The 20,497-nt window shown below is 42.4% G+C and overlaps 1 protein-coding gene across 2 annotated transcripts in view; it reads left to right on the forward strand.

The window, feature by feature from the left end:
• The window catches only part of oxsr1b (oxidative stress responsive kinase 1b), a 54,669-nt gene that overhangs the window by 14,783 nt on the left and 19,389 nt on the right, over positions 1 to 20,497 (forward strand). For both annotated transcript variants that reach the window (XM_058376727.1, XM_058376726.1), the window contains exons 3-5: positions 4,681 to 4,789; positions 10,350 to 10,491; positions 19,286 to 19,341. In XM_058376727.1, the coding sequence (XP_058232710.1) occupies positions 4,681 to 4,789; positions 10,350 to 10,491; positions 19,286 to 19,341 (307 nt within the window). The remainder of the gene's footprint in view (positions 1 to 4,680; positions 4,790 to 10,349; positions 10,492 to 19,285; positions 19,342 to 20,497) is intronic.

Below are 20,497 nucleotides of genomic sequence, written 5' to 3' on the forward strand. Positions count from 1 at the left end.
AGACAGATAGATGAGTGGATAGATGGGTGGATAGACAGACAGACAGACATACATATAGTTAGATAGGTAGACAGATAGATAGACATAGACAGACATACAGATTGACAGACGGACAGAGATGGATGGATAGATAGATAGATAGATAGATAGATAGATAGATAGATAGATAGATAGATAGATAGATAGATACTTCATGCCTGTTGCTAAGTAAGTAATTTTGCCTGAAAACAAATTTCTCATTAATTGTTCCGTTAATATATTTCTTCCTTCATGAGTTTTTTTTTCTCTTATGTCCAACTCTGGTGAAGAAGCCACACTAACGATGATGTAATGGTGTCTCCATAGTGGCCCCTCTGTGTTGCATCATCCCTGGGCGCTCTCAAAACCCGTGACGAGGCTGCTAATGCCCCATCTGATTAGACTACTTGTGTGCTAAAAGCTTTCTGGCTGTAAGCGAAAATAACTCCGTATTTATTATTTTTAAATGGATGAGAATTTAAGAATGATATTAATCATGCAATCCATTTCTTCCATAACTAAATCCTAGTTTACGGTCAAGCCGTGACTCTGAGGGATGATTTTCGGCCCTATCTTCCTGCACCGATTTTTCTTCCTACTCAGTGATTCATCAGAATTTGTTCCGCTCGAAGTTCTGCCTGAGGGATCCTACCCGCTTCTATCGCAGTCACGGAATGAGGGCTTTTGTCTTTTATTGTACCAAGTAGTATGAGGGCCGGCGTGAGAAGGCAGTTACCACAAAAGCCTTTGTTTTGCAGCTGTCCGGACGCACTGTTCAGGACCGACTCTGAGCGCTGAGCGGAGTGGACATGTTGTAACTGCACTGTCAGCCCTGTAGGATGTGTGATTTTGTGCATAGCAGAGCTTCATCCTTCTTTGCGACACGATTAACTGATAATAATCGTGCATAATGCATAATGGGCATTAGTGTGAAACAGATTAATTTAGGAAACTATGTGGTGCTTTAAGACTCCATTGCACCAGCATTAATAGCCATGCGTAATTAAACTCCTTCCCTTCAACTCGCAACACCTCCAGTTGTACCTCATATGCCTTATTCAGGGAAAATATAACTGTACCAGCAAAGGGTGGAGCTAATTTCTTGCCCAGAAGAAATGCTAACAAGATCTTAAAGCAAAGAAACTAATCAGACCCCATTGCATAAAAATAAAATACATCTTTAAAATGATCTGATGTTTAAAGGAGTCTAAACACTTTTGTAACCTTAGCAATGCAGGAGTATCATTTCTGTAGTCTTGGCCAAGTTTCGCTCCAAGAGTAGAGAGAAGGAATCGCAAAGATGCCAGCTGTCCATTCAGCTATTTGGACATTTTTCATGATTAGTAGACTGTTCAGACGTTACTGAATAAAGTCACCATGTAATCCGTGAATCATGAGGCTTCCAAACACCAAGAGAGATGAAATCCAGTATCGATCATCATTATGCCTTCTGCTTGTCCTGGTACCATTAGCTACTTAGCGTATTCTGTCACTTCATCACCCTGATTGAAATTCCTGTTTTGCAAAATAGTGTGCCAGATATTGTCCTGCAAGGTCCAGGTCCTCTGTGTTACTGCCAAACCTGAAGGTCACAAAGCGTCTAGTCGACCAAAGGCACAAAGGCTTGGTTGGTGAGATTGACACATTCCTCTTGTTAAACCTTAACACTGGATTTAATTCTGAAACAGTATAATCAGTTCCAGTCTGTCAGCTCCTGCAGCGTCCCACAGACGGACCCTCCTAGACAACAAAGTCGAAATCTAGCATCGGCGAAGGTTCAGAGCGAGGCCTGGACCAAAAACACGCACTGACTCACCCTTGCTGTCCATTCCCAGAACTGGTGAAGCAGCGGGTTTCCCCCACCCAGCCAGCTGACATTGACTTTGCACAAAAAGGATCAGTGGGCAAGCGTGGGGGGTGCCATCAGAGAAGCCATCTTCCCTAAGACCCCCGACTTCTAGACTCTTTGTTGGAGGCCTTTTTTCTTTTCGCTTTTTTTTTTTCTTTCTATGGCCAGAATGAATCAGTACCACAAGCATAATTACCAGAGCAATGCCCTCCAGGAGGTCCCTTTGTCCTGCTTGTCAGCTGGTGAATGGGCAAGAATGTAGTTTTAAGTATTACTTTACCCAAGCCGAAAGTACAAGTATTGTAAAACTTGAGTACAGTGTATCTTCCTAAGCTTCACCTTAAGTTGTGTATTCGCTACTCAAAGATGTTCTTAGATTACTTAAATTATTCATGACACACAGGTTTGAGAGATACCACACCTAAGACAATCCTATATCCTTGGGCTCGTAGAACTTTGTTACCTTGTGCAGGCTGAAACTTGCAGGTTATTAGGTTGTATCAGGTTTAAGGTTGTACGCTTAGATTTTCCTTTCTGACTTTTTACGAGAACTATTAAAGGAGTAGCGCACTCCATAAAACTTAGTTGTTAGCTAATAGGTTAAATCAGGTGAAGGAAATACATGAAACTGGAGAAAATCTGGTTCTTTAGAACCCGTTTCATGAGCTTAACGGGTTGAGCATAAACTGCACCCATCACGTTGAAATTATGTAACTGGTAGAGATGTTTGTCAAGTCTGGAAAGACAATCTAGAAGATTTCGTCTTCCTAAACATGAAAGCTAAAAGCGTTTAGGATCGGTCCAGCAGGTGTGTTGTCTGAGATTGGTGGATTCAACAAAGAATTAAATTTCCTGACATGGTATCAACAAAGTTAGAACTACACTATATTGCCAAAAGTTTTGGGACACCCCTCCAAATCATTGAATTCAGGGGTTGGGATCGGCCCCTTAGTTCCAGTGAAAGGAACTCTTAATGCTTCAGCTTAATACCAAGACATTTTGGACAATTTCATGCTCCCATCTTTGTGGGGAACAGTTTGGGGATGACCCCTTCCTGTTCCAACATGACTGCACACCAGTGCACAAAGCAAGGTCCATAAAGATGGATGAGTGAGTTTGGTGTGGAGGAATTTGACTTCCTGACCTCAACCTGATAGAACACCTTTGGGACGAATTAGATCAGAGACTGTGAGCCAGACCAAAACTGGGCTTTCACATGCACATGAATTTAATAGGGAGTTGTCCTGCCCTTTGCAGCTATAACAGCTTCAAAGCTTCTGGGAAGGCTTTCCACAAGGTTTAGGAGTGTGCTTATGGGAATATTTGACCATTCTTCTAGAAGCGCGCTTGTGGGGTCAGGCACCGATGTTAGACGTGAAGGCCTGGCTTGCAGTCTCCGCTCTAATTCATACCAAAGGTGTTCTATCAGGTTGAGGTCCTCCCCAAGCTGTTTCCACAAAGTTGGGAGCATGAAATTGTCCATAATGTCTTGGTATGCTGAAGCCTTAAGAACTGGAACTAAGGGGCCGTGCCCAACCCCTGAAAAACAAAACCTGAATTCAGTGATTTGGAGGGGTGTCCCAAAACTTTTGGCAATATAGTGTATATTATAATAGCAAAAACCCTCTTTGGCTCGGTGGGTGCCAGAACTTAAGCCTGTGTGAAACTATCTTAAATTAACATCATGTGAATGAATCAGCTTGCTTACACACTGCCAAGTTTGGGAATAAAAAGGAAATCAAGGATTCCTGCTAGGCCCTCAGCATTCCAGGAATAGTTGATTGTTCTTGATTGCTCGTCATGTTTCTGCAAGTTCAGGTTCTTGCTTTTGATTAGATTCGTTCTAGGAGTTCCCGTTCCCATGAAAGAGCTACTACGATTGCATCATGCAGTCAGCGAGGATTATTTGCACACTGCAGAATCGATAATGAGAGGTTTGTTATCGATGATTCAGTAGTAAGGTTGTTGGGAGGTTTGATTTTTTTTTTTTTTTTTCCCCCCACTGGTACACCAGAATATAAAATTCTTTGCTTGTCGGTTTGAGGCATCAGCAATTAGTTGCGAGTTTTTAATTAGAAGGTTGCCTTGAAGACATCAACGATAAAAGAGCCGAGTTTAGCTGTTAAAGATCGGAAGCACAAATCCATACAACCGGTAATGCCAAGTAGACAAATTCCACTGGTACGGGAAGCCTGATACCAATCCCAGGGTTCAGTCAGGGGGGTGATTTGAGTGATAGTTTGGGCTGCAGAGTCAACATTACCTCAGCCATCTCTCATGTGGAGTGTAAAGGCTTTGACGCACGGTTTTAGTTATGCACCTACTGAGAGGAAGAGGAGACTCTATTTATATTGTCCACCAATGCACTCTGGCCTATTTTTCCTCTGATCTGTGATATTTCTTTTTATTTTTCTTTTGTATCTATTCCTCCATTCAATCTGGTTCAGTTTTTTTTTTCATCCTCTGAGAAATTTTATTTCATCTCAGTGTGTACTGCATGCTGTATAAGGCTGTAATTACAATAAAGATCTATTTGACTTTAAGTCTAAGTTTGTTTGTTTTTTTTTTGCTGTTATTTTTTCCCGCTACTTGAAAGACAGCAGATATATTTGTTTTTTCATTACTCATGAATTGCAGAATATCTCCTGACTCAGGAGTCACTCTACACTGGGATTATTACGAGTCGTGTTTTATGCATGCAGGATCATTGTGTTCTCACGTATTACACATCCAAATACTTTTCAAATGAAGTCGACCTGCATGTAGCAGCGATGCTGACCGGTCTTGCTCCTTCTGTTTCTTTCTGTCTGCAGAAAGAGATTCAGGCCATGAGCCAGTGCCACCATCCTAACATCGTGTCCTACTATACCTCCTTCGTAGTGAAAGACGAGCTGTGGCTGGTTATGAAGCTTCTCAGCGGTGGTAAGTGGACCTCTTTTACCATATCTTTTTTTATTTAAAGCGATCTCACCGTGCAATTGGTTGGCTCTTTATGCAGTTTGTACAAACCAGAAACCATGACGAAGCTAAATGTTGTCACACTAGTAAGAATAATGTGAAATGCAGTGTCAGTAGTGAAATCTGATCTAAAGCAGAACTTTCACTGCATTTCTTGTAAGTTGCTTGACCTCTCCGTTGAAGAAGGACCGAGGAGTTGTCCTCATTGTTTCAGCTCTGACCTGTCAAGGCATGGACTCCACAAGAGCTTTGAAGGTGTGATGTGGTGAATGTGGTCCTGTAGGTTGAGAGGGGGAGTCTGTGTAGATCAGACTTGTTTGTCCATCCCATCAATGTTTGATCTGGCCAATCAGGAGTCCAAGTCAACACCTTAGTGTTCCGTTAACCATTAGCAATTTTTGCAGTGTAGCGGGGCACTTTAGGGAATACCGTTGCTACTTGGTCTTGATCTGATCTGAGGCATGTGGTAGCTTAGTGGTTAAGGTCTTGGACTACTGATCAAAAAGTCCCAGGTCCACCAAGCTGCTACTGCTTGAGCCACGTGAATGCAGGAAGCTGTTCCCTCAGAACGTTGCCCCGGGTATTATACGTTATTATAATATATATTTATTATACGTTATACTTTTCCCATAGTGCATCTTGGTGGCATCTCTTCCCCGTAAAGCATCATGATGTAAAAGCAATCATGATTCATCAGACAGACCGCCTTCTACCATTGCTCCATGGTTCATTGTAACAAGGTAATGACCACTAGTGGTTTTCATGTTATGGCTGATCGGTAATAATAAATAAACTTGTTTGTCATCACCAAAAAACATACACAATTAGCACTAAAGAACAGGATTTCATTCTTTCATCACCTTTAGCAAGCCCTTTATTTGTAGAAAGGGTCATGGTGGATCTGGAGCCCTTGAACACCAGGGACAGTGCAGGATTTCCTGCATAATCAGATATGGAACATTTACAGTTTGACCAGTAGTTTTTGTTGATGTATTCTCGGGCTCTCCTCACACAGCAGACCTTGCAGTGTGTTTTCATTCCAGGCCTCGTTAACAAAAAAAAAAAAAAAGGTAACTGATTTAATGCAGATGGTAATGAGAGTGATGTTGCGTGGGTGTGTAGTGCTACATGAGTGTTAGTCTGGGTCTGCCAAGCGTGCTCTCTCTCTCGCTGTGCTAATCACAGGGCTGAGGCAATAAACAGCACAGAGTCTCACTGCTGCTAGTGCTGCTGCAGCCACACTTTCATCACAGCGCGAGGTGACAGGAAAAGGAAGCTGTACTTATCACAAGCAGATATTTGCGCACTGTTTGTCATCGTCATGGTAGACCGGCAATTTGAGGAATTTTTATAGAGCGAGTGCGACGCTGCACTCTGTAACCCTGCGCCGCAGTTCGCTGTCTGTACAGTGCAGACTGCAGAGCAGTGATACGGTTCAGTCCTGATTTATCTGGTGTAATCAGCAGACAGGAGGATTATAGGCTGCTGTGACAGGGAGATGGAGCGTGTTTCCCTGATGCAGACTTAAAATCACACCGTCTGGATGAAGAGACAGCGAAGAGACAGGCTCTTCTTCTCCTTCCTCCCAGGGCATTTTACACATTTGTGCAGAATGCAGAGCTTGGTTTGCAGGTTTGAGTTCAGGTTGTGAATTAAAACAAAGGGCTAAAGCCACGCCCACTTTACTTTGACTAACCATCACCACGCCTCCTGTAGTATTGCTCACATGCACAGGTGGCAACTTTAGTGAGAGGTGGGAGATTAACCATCATGCCTGAACAGTCAGATACAAAGGACACACCCCCTTTCATCTGGTCTGGGAGGTACAAAGGCCATGCCTCTTTTTACTGGGACTGATGGGTCTAAAGATCAAGCCTTCCTTTACCTGGACTGACATTTAGAAAAGCCCCACCTCTTCTTTTTTTTTTTTTTACTGGGATCACCAGGTGCGAAGACTGCGCCTTTTCTACAGACACTGCCAGACACAACGGCCACGCCCAGTTTTACTGACACCGGCAGGTACAAAGATCACATCTCACATGCACAGAAGTCACGCCTCCTTTCAATGGGACTGACATGCACAGAAGCCACACCTCTTTAAACTAGGACTGAAATGCACAGAAACCACGCCTCCTTAAACTGGGACTGACAAGCGCAAAAGCCACACCTCTTTAAACTGGGACTGACAGGCACAGAAGCCATGCCTCCTTTTACTGGGACTGATTGTCACAGAGGCCACGCCTTCTTTTACAAGGATTGACAGGTACAGAAGCCACACCACCTTAAACTGGGACAGACAGGGAAAGAAGCCACACCTCCTTTTACTAGGACTGATTGGCAGAGGCCACGCCTCCTTTTACATGGATTGACAGGCACCGAAGCCACGTCTCCTTTTACTAAGATTGATTGGCACAGAGGCCACGCCTCCTTTTACAAGGATTGACAGGCGCAGAGGTCATGCCCCCTTTTACTGGGACTGATGGAGAGTCTAAAGGAGAGCCATATAACTTTTATAAAATCTTTTTAGTCATTTTTTTCATGGGATCAGAGATCTAAAGCTGATATTAACAGTTCTTTTTTTTTTTTTTAAATAATCATCTTAATGGTATCTTTTTCTTAGCCAGTTAGCCATGATATGCACTTGCTGTTAAAGGGCCTCATAACTGCACGTGGCATTTTTCCCTGTGCTCAGAGCCTTTTACATGAAAACAGATGCTTGCTATGCGTCTCTAACCCCTCCTTCATGGATACACTGATCCTCCTCACGTCACTGGCTTGGCATGGCTCTGTGCTCTTTGGCCTAGTAGGCGTGTGTTAACGTGCCTCCCATGCGAAACCATAGCTTACAGGAAACCAGAAATGTCAGTTCCAACAACTTTCGGACAAAGAGCCTTTGCCTGCAGTGGAAGCTGTGTTAACTGCAGCACAGAAAGCGGGGCCTGCTTTTCCGTTCAGCATGGACAGAGATGTCTGGGGAGAGCTCCTATTACAGATATTTCCAAGAAACCCTGGAAAGAGCACAAGGATCTGAATCAAGCACGCTTCGAGATGCCAATGCAAATTCTGTGAAATGAGTACTTATTTTAGATACAACCTGCCTGCCAGCTCAGTGGGGGTAAAATATATCTGCTCGCTCTCTCTCTCTCTCTCTCTCTCTCTCTCTCTCTCTCTCTCTCTCTCTCTCTCTCTCTATATATATATATATATATATATATATATATATATATATATATATATATATATATATATATATATATATATAATTATAGAGCAGTGTAATATTTATCAAAGGATTTGGATCACAATTTTGTACATTTGAAATTGTGAAAGTGTTGAATTTTCCACATAAGAGCAGTTTGTCCTTGTGAGTGCATTCACACATTCAGTTCAACAAATTAAATCCATTAAAAACAGCAGAGGGATTAAACAGCAGCGGGCGCCTCTATATGCAGCAGAGCTAACCAGTTTCAGTTTATTTCACCGAACAACTCATTTTACTCCTTAGTAAAAAGCTTCCCATGCTTCTCTGACCCCAACGCACCCTCAAATAAATTTGTTATCGAGCGGACGGGAGATGGAGAGGATCCTAACGCGGAGTAGCGATAACGATGTTCCTGGTGTTGGCTTGAGCAAATTAAATAGTCTTTTCTGGCTGCATCAGCAGCAGCTGTTTCAGGGCCTTGACAAGTGCTTACGTCCCCAAGGAGAGGTCTGAGTTTTATTTTCTGCGCTCTGATTTGAGTATGGATATCCCAGTGAGGGTTGAGTCGAGACAGTCGATGAGATCAGCACTGTGTTTCACTATTTCAGAATGCTAGTTATGAGAATAGGACTGGGCGAAGCGGTAAATATATGTTCATAATATCGACTTACAACAACCCCCAGATTGTTATAAATGTGCTATTACTTGCCACTTGGAAATTGGGATCTGAGCACAGGGTCAGTCTTGAACAGAGTTGGCTAAGGGTCTTGCTCAACAGTTGCAGCTTGGTGGTGCTGGGGCTTGAATTTCCAACCTTCTGATTAGTAACCTTAACCATTAAGCCATCACTGACCGGTTAGGTGGTAAAGGGCTACTGGTGTACATTATAAACTATCCACGCTAGCTTTCAGATTTGAAGAGATACATGCCAGACTCAGACCTACTCAGACCCTCTACTTGGGTTTGTTTTAGGTTTAATTGGACAAAAAGATCCAGAGAAGAGGCTCTGTTGAACCCTAGTCATACCATGATGATGTATTTGATGTATTTATACAGAATGAAGATCTAGCAGTTAAGTCAGCACTTTGAGCTCATTTGTTGAAACATGCTCCTTCCAGATGTCGCTCTGTCTACACAAAACCCCTCCTCTCCCTCCAGGTTTTGGCTCGTCTTCAAGGTCCACTTAAGTAATAAAGACGCTCTTGTACCACCTAATGTTTTGGCTTCTGTCCCAATAAAAGTCATGGGAAAATGTCATGGAGTCAACAGCGTAATTTACCTCGGAGCGTTTGCATTATTAGCTGCTTCATGCCTTTTTTGTCACGTAGAAGAATTTTTGTTGTTTTGCTCGATCTAAATAAGAGATGGCTTATTTCAGTGTTTCACAGATAGAAGCCGATAAAGGGCATGCCATAGTTGTTGTTGATTGCACATCTGATGAAACACTGGAATTTGCTTCTTCTGAACGTTCTTGACACCGAGCTAAAAAAAGAGAGGTTTGCTAAAATGATTAGCAAGGTTAGCATGAAGTGATGGTGTAACTGATGACTGCATTCTTCAAGTAGAGGCTAAGTCTCTGGTCAAGGCTCTTGTTTAATGATCAGAAGGTTAAAGGTTTAAGCCCCAGAATATCCAATTCTGACGCAGTAGGGCTCTTGAGCCAAGGTCCTTAAGCTTGCCTACTCCAGGGGTGCCGTTATCAAGACTGACTCTGATCACATAGATATAAGCCTTTATTTGTCACATAAATTACAACACAGTCGCATATCGCAACTTGGGGTCAGAACGCAGGGCCATGATACTGCACCCCTGGAGCAGTGAGGGTTAATGGCCTTGCTCAGGGGCCCAACAGTAGCAGCTTGGCAGTGGCTTGAACCCCAATCCTCTGATCAACTCTGTCTAGGAGCCGGTGAAGCTCTTTTTCACCCCATTTTCTGCCAGTTTGCCAATTCCTGGTCACTTCAGAGAAGGTGTGCTTCCTCTGAGAGCTTTTAAACCAGCTCTGTGCCATATCGCATCGAAAACAATCGGAGAAATTCGCTAACTGCCCTCTTCCGCATACCCGAGCTCACAGATGCCACCGATTGGCTAGCACTTTGAAATAAGTGATGCGGTTCGGACAGAAGGGTGCTCGTTACAAGTGTTATGCTTGACATCTGAGGCAGGAAAAACATCAACACACACTCAATGGCACCAGTGACGTGCAGATGATAAGCAAAGACGCTTATCGACAGATTTTGACGAGGCAGACCACCGAGCTGCTGTTTACAAATGCTATCTAAGTATCCTGATGTTGTTTGGTTTGTGTTCTCTGCCCATCAGGCTCTGTGCTGGACGTGATAAAACACATCATCTCACGAGGGGAGCACAAAACCGGAGTGCTGGACGAGCCCAGTATAGCCACCATTCTGAAAGAGGTTTTACAAGGACTTGAGTACTTACACAAAAACGGGCAGATACACAGGTAAGGAACACGACACACACACACACCTGAGCCTCAATGGACATTTCTATCAAAGGGAAGCGTCATTAATAAGAAGGTTGACTTGTGTAATATTTATTCTGACCCAGCCAGTGGTATAATTCCAGTTGAACCAGCATGTTATTCCTCATCATTTCTGATTCTCAGTTTGGCAAAGCTTGATCTAATATATTACCCGTAACACACTCAGTGCTGAACCCTACACCCTGACCAATAACGGTGTGCTCACTGCTCAAGTCTCAATATAACCGGGTGACTCTGGATTATTCTGAGACATGCTGAAAGCTGACAGATGTGTTGACCTGAAAGACATTTCCAGTTCCATTCAAGACCTTTCAAATCTGCAGCACCTGAAACAAGCCCGGTTATTCGCTTTTTAATTCATGTTTATCCAAATACACATGGGTCGACCAACCAGAGGTTGGTTTTGGGTTTTTTTTTAAAAATGAGTACATGCTACAGAAGCTCACCACCTGCTGAGCTAAACTCACTGACCAATCAGAATGACCGCCGAATGTTGACATCTTTTCAGAATCAGGAACATGGTGTTGTGTGGAAACAACTGAGCAAAACAAAGCCCATAATAACACAATTCATATCCTGAAATATTGACTAACGACTTATAAACACCGCATACTGCATCAAAGATGTATTACTTCTGCTTCCTTATACTGGTTTATTTTACTTGCGCAGCATTAATGCACGTAGCTAGCTGTTTAGTTTAGCAAACGTCATTACAGTATATTAGCTTCTGTACTAAAATATAGCACCAGCCACCATTTCAGCTTGTAAAACATCTCCAGAACCTTGCTTGCTCTTTCCAGTCCATTTCCATCACTTCCATTATCTGTCTCTCATCACTGTAGCCTCAGCTTTCCCCTTATCTTGACTTGGGAGCAGTGGAACCTGATGTGGTCTTCATCGCTTGTAGGAGATCTGTGCATTCTGAGATGCTTTTCTGCTTACGATGGCTGTAAAGAGTGATTATTTAAAGTTTAAAGTAATTTTGCATTCAGCTTAAACCACAATTAAAATTCAGTTCAGTTCAGCGATGGATGTTTAACACGGTTCGTTTTTGTACATCCAACATGATTTGATAATATACCCCGATCAGGCATAACATTATGACCCCCTGCCTAATATTGTGTCGGTCCCCCTTGTGCTGCCAGAAACAGCCCTGACCCATCATGCACTGTGTATTCTGACCCCTTTCTATCAGAACCAGGATTAACGTCTTCAGTAATTTTGAGCAACAGTAGCTCGTCTGTTGGATCGGATCACACGGGCCAGCCTTCGCACCCTGTTGCCGGTTCACCGCTGTTCCTTCCTTGGACCACTTTTGATAGATACTGACCACTGCAGACCGGGAACACCTCCACAAGAGCTGCAGTTTTGGAGATGCTCTGATCTGGTCTAGCCATCACAATTTGGCCCTTCATCAGACTCACTCAAATCCTTATGCTTGTCCATTTTTCCTGCTTCTAACACATCAAAATGTTCACTTGCTGCCTAATATATCCCACCCACTAACAGGTGCCATGATGAGGAGATCATCAGTCTTATTCACTTCACCTCTCAGTGGTCATAATGTTATTCCTGATCGGTGTAAAAAAAAATGCTGAATAAAATTGATTGCATTAATACTATGCCAATATATCTGTAATCCCCCAGAATGCCTCTTTGCCTCCTACACCATCCATTGTTCTGTCGTTCTCCATGAATACGGTATATATTGATTTCTTTAACAGCGTCGGCGACGTCATTCACACCGTGAGTCATGTTTCATGTCTTTGTAAAAACACTCTTGTTATGTCTTTAATTAGAGTACAGCCAGTTGAAATAATAAGGCTTGATTTATGAAGCATGTGGAGACGACATCTGGAAATGTGGCGCCGAGTTTTTTTCCCCCACTTAAAACAATCCATCTTAGACATCTGCGGACATTTAATTAAAGAACTTTACGGCATACACGCATTCAGCTCTATGGCTGTTGTCACTTCCTGCTACAGCACCACCTACTTATCTGACCCCTGCTCCACAACTCCCCTCCCTCCCTCTCCATCTCAAGATCCTCTAATTCAACCTCATTTCAATTCTCCCCGTATTAATATTAAACACCTTCTTTCCCCGTCTTGTTTTCCGGAGCCAGTTAAAGCAGCCGGTGTCAATAATTCATGGCTCTTTAGCTTGGTTAAGTACCTGCACCTTACTTAGTGCCTGGCTCAGAATTTCAATCAGGATGAAGCTCCTCAGTGCTTCATCACAGGTATCGTTCCTTAAAGAGCAAAGAACCTGAAAGGCCTGGAATTATTAACGCAAAGATTTCCTGATCTGAAAAGGAATTCACTGGGAGTAATCGAGTGCAATACAATGCAAGGAATGCTAGGGTTAGATAAAGAGATATTTACTGAAGGTTTAGTCATTTTATTTACCAGAAGCTTTTATCCAAAGAGACTTAGAACTGAGGAAATCAAGCGAAGTGGTAGATCAGGCAGATTTCTATGTTTTTATTTATTTTTATTTATTTATTTATTTTTTCTAATGAGGACATGGGGACAGCAGACAATGGGATATTTCTTTGTTTGTGTACTTATTTATGTATTTATTGTTTATTTATTTAGTTATTTATGTGCACTTTATATATTTATTTATTTGTTTGTTTGTTTGTTTATTTATTTTGTACTTATTTATCAAATTATTCTGCATTGGTTTGTTTTAGTTATTTGTGTGTATTAATTAATTAATTAATTTGTTTGCTTATTTATGTGTACTTATTTATGTATCCAATTATTATACTATATTTTTTTGTTTATTTATTTAGTTATTTAATGTGAATTGTCTTCCTATCTATGCGTACTTATTTATTTATCTAATTATTATGTATTTGTTGGTTTATTTATTCATTATTTGTGTATTAAGTAATTGATTAAATAATCAATTAAGTAATTAATTATTTTTTTTTACTTATTTGTGTACTTATTTATTTATCTAATTATTGTGTATTTATTTGTTTATATATTTAATATTTTGCGTGAATGAATTAATTTGTGTGCTTATTTATTTATCTAATTATTGTGCATTTGTTTTAGTTATTTATGTGTACATAATTATTTATTTTAGTTAGTTAGTTATTTGTATTATATATTTATGTATTTGTTTATTTATTTATTTATTTTTTATTGGAGTGGAGACAAGGAGACTATGAACCAAGTCCCTACTATAAGCAGGGACATGTTGGTGTAAATGTTCTACCATAACTCATGCTGCACTCTGGTGTAAGCGTCCTCTGTGTTTTACAGTCAGTATAAACTTATGTTCTGTCTATATTCTGGTGTTATATGAGATATTTGTTCTGCTGAAGTCACAAAAGCAGTGTAGTGTGTGTGAAAAACACACCTCGGGTCATGCTCTCTAGAACAACGCGGCTGAGTGAAAAGCACAAACACGACTACGTAACTTGTCCTGTATTCGCCCTCTAAGCTGGATCATATGAACGACAATGAGGAGCTGTGACTGGAAGTAGCTGTGGGAGTCAGAAGGAATCACATGATGCCCACTCTTGATCCAGGAGAATGCACTTACAGGCACTGACCCAAAGCAGGGTTATTTATTTTTTTTATTGCACAGTTTTCAAGCTTCACAGTGACCACCTTGAGCATCTCTGCCCTCTAGCAGCTACCTGATGAGCTTCTCACTTTGGGCTTAGCAGCTGCACAGGGCACTCTAATTACTCGCACGCAGTTCACAGCGGCACGCTCGTTTTTGTTGCTTCCACTCAAACGGATCGTGTTAAACGGCTCACGTGGGTCACTTGGGAATGGTCGAAAGTACATCATGCCTTTCAGAGCAGGCTGAGAACACATTAGCGTCTCTCTGCTCAGGTCCCATTGTGGCGGAGATCGGGTTCTCACTTTTCTGCCACTGTCTGATGATGTAAGTCACCGGAACGGGCGAAGAGAAGATCAGCGTGTTCCTCGTTTCATTTCATTCATCTTCATCCTCTACAGATGAGAGAACCCTTTCAGTCTGTTCAGTATGTTCATGCTTTTGTCTCTTTCTGATTTAATTCATTTAAAAAACTTCTTTCAAGGGAAAAAAAATTGCACAAAAAGAATGGCCTTGAAGCTGGAGCATTTACATAAGAAATGTGCTGTTTAGGAAAATCCGAGGATTTTGATTCAGAAAGACGTTCATGTCCTTCTGAGTAACGAAGAAGAAGAACTGAGGTCAAGAAGCCTTTATTTTCGCCACACATGCATTACAGCACAGTGGAATACTTTTCTTTGCATATCCCAGCTGAGGAAGTTGGGGTCAGAGCACAGGGGCAGCTATTATGCAGTGCCCCTGGAACAGGGAGGGTTAAGGGCCTTACTCTATTGCTCAACAGCAGGGCTTGGTGGCACTGGGGCTTGAACCTCGATCCTCTGATCAACATCCCAGCGCCTTAACTACTTGAACCACCACTGCCCTAAGTATATGAAGATTTGCTTAGATAATACACTGACCAGGCATAACATTATGACCACCTGCATAATATTGTGTTGGTCCACCTTTTGCTGCCAAAACAGCCCTAACCCATCATGCACTGTATATTCTGACACCTTTCTATGAGAACTAGCATCAGCTTCCTCAGCAATTTGATCAACAGTAGCTCGTCTGTTGGATCGGATCACACGGGCCAGCTTTCGCTCCCCACGTGCATCAATGAGCCTTGGCCATCCATGACCCTGTCGCCGATTCACCACTGTTCCTTCCTTGGGCCATTTTGATAGATACTGACCACTGCAGACCGGGAACACCCCACAGGAGCTGCAGTTTTGGAGATGCTCTGATCCAGTGGTCTAGCCATCACAATTTGTCCCTTCGTCAAACTCTCTCAAATCCTTACGCTTGCCCATTTTTCCTGCTTCTAACACATCAACTTTGAGGACAAAATGTTCACCTGCTGCCTAATATATCCCGCCCACTAACAGGTGCCATGATGAGGAGATCATCAGTGTTATTCACTTCACCGGTCACTGGTCATAATGTTATGCCTGATCGGTGTATCTCCTTGATTGTTCAGCTAAAATTTGTGGAACTAGTGATGAGTTATTGCGCTTTAATTTATAAAGCTCTACAGACAGATGTAGTTTTTACCATCCATTGTCATTCAGGAGGTAAAGATGGGGCTTGATCTTGTGTTGCAAACTCATCTAACACCTTTAGACTGCTCCTTTTTTATAGAAGGCTCTCTCTCTCTTTCTCTCTCTCTCGTGGTAAATAATAACGAGTCTCTGAGTCCCTGTGGCTACCATAGCAACCAGCATCATCTTGAAAGCCCATTTCTGTGGCTTTTAATTCGCACTTCTAACTCTGCTGATGTTCTGTCGTACCCCGTTTAGAAGGTTTGTCGCTGGTCCAGTGGAGTCTCTGGTGATTCAGCATCACAGAGCCGCAGTACAGAACAGTTACAGTGCAGAACCGTATACGTTATACTGCTGGCAGACTGCCGATGAATTCGGAGCGATGGTGTGCCTCAAGTTCTGTTAGTTGAAGGAACCGTGTTAGTGTTGCTGATGTGATTTTGTGGATGTATTCACTGTATTGGGATGAATACATCCACTGTCATGGCATGGGCTTGACTGAATTAGGGCCTGGAGGAGAGATTAAAGTTTCCTTTACACTCCCCCCCGGGCCCCTCGACCCCATCACTGAGGAAATGGAGCATTTTATTGGCAGCTTTATAACCTTGTGCTAGACTTCCCTCCTGTTAAATGCATGAAGTTAGCCTTATGGTAAATCTGACTTCTTTTTTTTTTACTTGGTTTATTCCTGATTTTGGAAGCTGCAGTGTTCTTAGTGCACCAGGAAATATGCCCCCCCCCTCCATTTTCTAATTCATTTGTCTGTCTGTTTGTCTCTGTCTATGTTTTTATCTATTTTTTAAAATTAATTTTATTTTTATTTTTTGTTTTTATTTTATTTTAGTTTGTCATTGTATTTTATTTTATTTTTTATTTATTTAATGATTTTATTTTAAACCCCAGCTAAACACATAAGCATTAAAATTTGTGCCAATACTATGAATGAATTTTCCAGAAAGCTCCGCCCTCTGAGCACATTCCATCCATGTGTGATGTGCTTAGCGAGTCTGCCGCTAATTTGTTGGTCCGTTTTTGTCATCCCCATGGGGAAGCGCTGATATAACACTCCATGTTAGCTTCTTAGGAAAAGAAAAGAGAGAGGCTTCTTTTCTCATGCTCTATTTCCCGTTGCCCTTTAACGTCACATTTAGTCAGGAATCCAGCACAGAATAATCAGAGGAGACAACCAGCACTGGACAGACTTTTCTCGATCGCAGTGCAGCCGTGCAAGGCAGAGACTCCGCTCGGCTAGTTAGTGAAACACCGCAGAAGAGAACGACTGGGTGTTAAACTCATTACACAGATCTGACAGGACCCAAAGATCTACGATGGAGAGGTTGATGGAGATGTAGATGAGAACAGTGAGAGAGTCCTCTACAAGATGGACTGCTCCATTAGGCTGCGTACAGCACAAGCTTCCCGAGAGACCTGCTGCAGACGAACAACCGCTTCATCTGTTTATCACCCTGAGTACGAGGCTTAATGCTCTGTGTGTGTGTGTGTGTGTGTGTGTGTGAGAGGGGGAAGAGAGCATCTATGCATATGTTCTCATGTTATATAAGCACTGCAGGGTTTAACACAGCAGGGGTTCAGACTCCAGTCCAGAACAGTTCTAGAGTTTATCCTGGACCATGAGGCAGAAACCGTGCTGGTGGATGATGGGACCGGTTCTGTGCTCTGAACTCCGTTCGTGTTTTGTTGTCTCCATGTCCGTTTAAAATTGCTTAATATATAGAATCCAAAACAACCTGCTATATACAAAACATGTTATTGTTCAAGACTGGCCTGTGTTTATACACCATGAAAAGATCTGTCTGTCTCTCTGTCCGTTTTATTCTATCATCCTGTTCAGTCTGCCAGTTTTTTTTTCCCTGCCTGTCTGTCTGTCTGTCTGTCTGTCTGTCTACCGGTGTGTCTGTCTGTCTGCCAGCCAATCTATTCTATCCTTTTCTGTCCTTTCATATCTCTGTCTGTCTGTGTCTGTCTACCTGTTTGTCCATATAATCTATTCTATCCTTTTCTGCCCTATCTTTGTCTGTCTGTCACTCTCTAGCTCTTTCCAATCTAAAGCCACTCTGTGTCACTGTTATTTCTGTCTGTCTGTCTGTCTTTTCTGTTCTACTCTGTTATATCTAGTCTATCAGTGTGTTTATGGCATGCAGTGTGAGACGTTATGAGACGGTTTTTCGTTGCCATGTTGCAGGTTTCTTCAGTATCAGTACTGTTTATGAAGAAAGAAGTAATCAGTGTGTATTATTCTCTTTCTGTACTCCACCAGACTCTGACTCATCTGGCACCTCAGGTGTGTGTGTGTGTGTGTGAGAGAGAGAGAGAGAGAGAGAGACAGCGAGATAAACATTTTACAGTTATTTGCCTCTGGAGAGCAGAACTGGAGGCCACGCTCAGATATTGCCTGTTTTACGAGGGGGACTCGTGTGACTCGTCCGAACATCTTGGAAAAATATTTCCTGTGCTGCCCCCACATGGACAGTCCAGGGGAGGAAACCAGACAGCATGTGATAGGCTAATGTATTCATGCATTCAGCAGATTCACTGCTCTGACCTTTGATTATTAGTTTGAGAGGCAGCTAAATTTAATTACGCTTTTACGAGGAGAAAAATTTAATAATACTGGATTATGTAATGTATGTTCTGGCCTTCCTGAGAGGAGTGGACGTTAGATGAATACATCAGGAAGCGCTGTACTGTACTGACATATCCTTCCTGTCATACCAGCCTGCTTCTCACACCTTACTGAGAGCTGGAGACTTTCCAGTTGAATTGAGATTCTTCTAACCGAAACTGTGAAGACGTGGTCTTTTTTAGTCTCAGTTTCCACGTGTTGTCTGTTCCGAGATGCTTTTCTGCTCAGGACGGTTGTAAAGAGTAGTTGTTCGATTAACTGTAGCCTTTCGGTCAGCGCGCACCGGCCGGTCTGTTTTATGATCCCAAGTCAAACTAAAAATATTCCAATAAAACCGGCACATTTCCTCATTATCGTAGAAAGTGAGGGGGAAAAAAAGGAGCACGCACCCAGGCAGAAGGTCTTAAATTAGCCGGAAATGCTTCAGCGTGGGAGGAGATTGAACGGAATTTGACTTCCAGTCGTCTGGTAGTTCATCAGGCAGTCTAGACACGCAGCTGTTTCTCCGTCCTTGTTCTGTTTGTCTTTCCCAAAATGATCCTTTTCCTTTGAACTGAGGTGACCTCCGGCAACAGCCCTGGTCCGGGAGTCTTGTCGCCATGACTACGGCTGGCAGGACAGTCCAGTTTGTGTTGTAGCATCACACACACACACACACACACAGCTGTCCTTAACCGAACATGCTCCCTGCCCACAGCGACGGACCCAGAATTCATTCTTAGATGCGACACAATGACTGAACCGAAATACTTCCAATGTTTTGTCTTAGACATTCTATGATATGGGATATCATTTATTTAACAATAATGATTAGTGTCTGCTGATTCCTCTTTATATACGCACCTAGGTCGTGTGTATTACAGGTTAGAACTCTGATGATGTTAACTTCTTCGGGAGTTTGTGGATTAGCGTGACGTTCCACCGCGAACGTTCAGGCCCTCCTAGAAAACGATGCATGCGTGTGTGCTAAACTGTTTGCCTGCTGTGTGTTTGTGTGTGTTGGCAGGGATCTGAAGGCTGGAAACATCCTGCTGGGGGAAGACGGCTCTGTTCAGATCGCAGGTAACGTCACCCAGCACCGCACATTCCCACGATTACACGTCATTCCGTTTACTAATTGGGTGTATCGCTTCAGTCTGTTTCACATCATTTAGCAGAGCTCAGAGCACTCTAGATTTGAATGATTTGCTCGGATCAAACACACACACACACACACACACACACACACACACACACACACACACACACACAAGCTGCTTTAGAAGTTAAAATCCATAGAGCTCCAGTTATTTTCATTTTCCTGCATATAAATCTCTGGATGATCAAATGATGACAATCTTATTTTATGAAATATTTTTCAGTCTGTCCTATCTATCTATCTATCTATCTATCTATCTATCTATCTATCTATCTATCTATCTATCTATCTATCTATCTATCTATCTATCTATCTATCTATCTATCTATCTATCTATCTGACTACATAGTAATCTGTCTGTCTTTTTGTCCTGTTTTGTCTTTTTGCCTGCCTGTCAGTTTGTATGGCCATATACATTACATCTATCTATCTGTCTGTCTGTCTGTCTGTCCATATAATCAATTCTGTCATTTCCTATCTATTTACCTGTCTGTCTGTCTGTCTGTGTGTCCATCTCTCTGTCTGCCACTCTGTCAGTCCTGTCCTTTCCTGGCTGTCTGTCTGTCTGTGTCCGTATAATCAATCCTGTCCTTTCCTGTCTGTCTGTGTCCGTAAAATCAATCCTGTCCTTTCCTGTCTGTGTCCGTATAATCAATCCTGTCCTTTCCTGTCTGTCTGTGTCCGTATAATCAATCCTGTCCTTTCCTGTCTGTGTCTGTATAATCAATCCTGTCCTTTCCTGTCTGTCTGTCTGTGTCTGTATAATCAGTCCTGTCCTTTCCTGTCTGTGTCTGTCTGTCTGTGTCTGTATAATCAGTCCTGTCCTTTCCTGTCTGTGTCCGTATAATCAATCCTGTCCTTTCCTGTCTGTGTCTGTATAATCAGTCCTGTCCTTTCCTGTCTGTGTCTGTCTGTCTGTGTCTGTATAATCAATCCTGTCCTTTCCTGTCTGTGTCTGTATAATCAGTCCTGTCCTTTCCTGTCTGTGTCTGTCTGTCTGTGTCTGTATAATCAGTCCTGTCCTTTCCTGTCTGTCTGTCTGTGTCTGTATAATCAATCCTGTCCTTTCCTGTCTGTCTG

The sequence above is a fragment of the Hemibagrus wyckioides genome, linkage group LG23 (genome assembly GCF_019097595.1).
Source record: "Hemibagrus wyckioides isolate EC202008001 linkage group LG23, SWU_Hwy_1.0, whole genome shotgun sequence".
Taxonomy (NCBI): Eukaryota; Metazoa; Chordata; class Actinopteri; order Siluriformes; family Bagridae; genus Hemibagrus; species Hemibagrus wyckioides.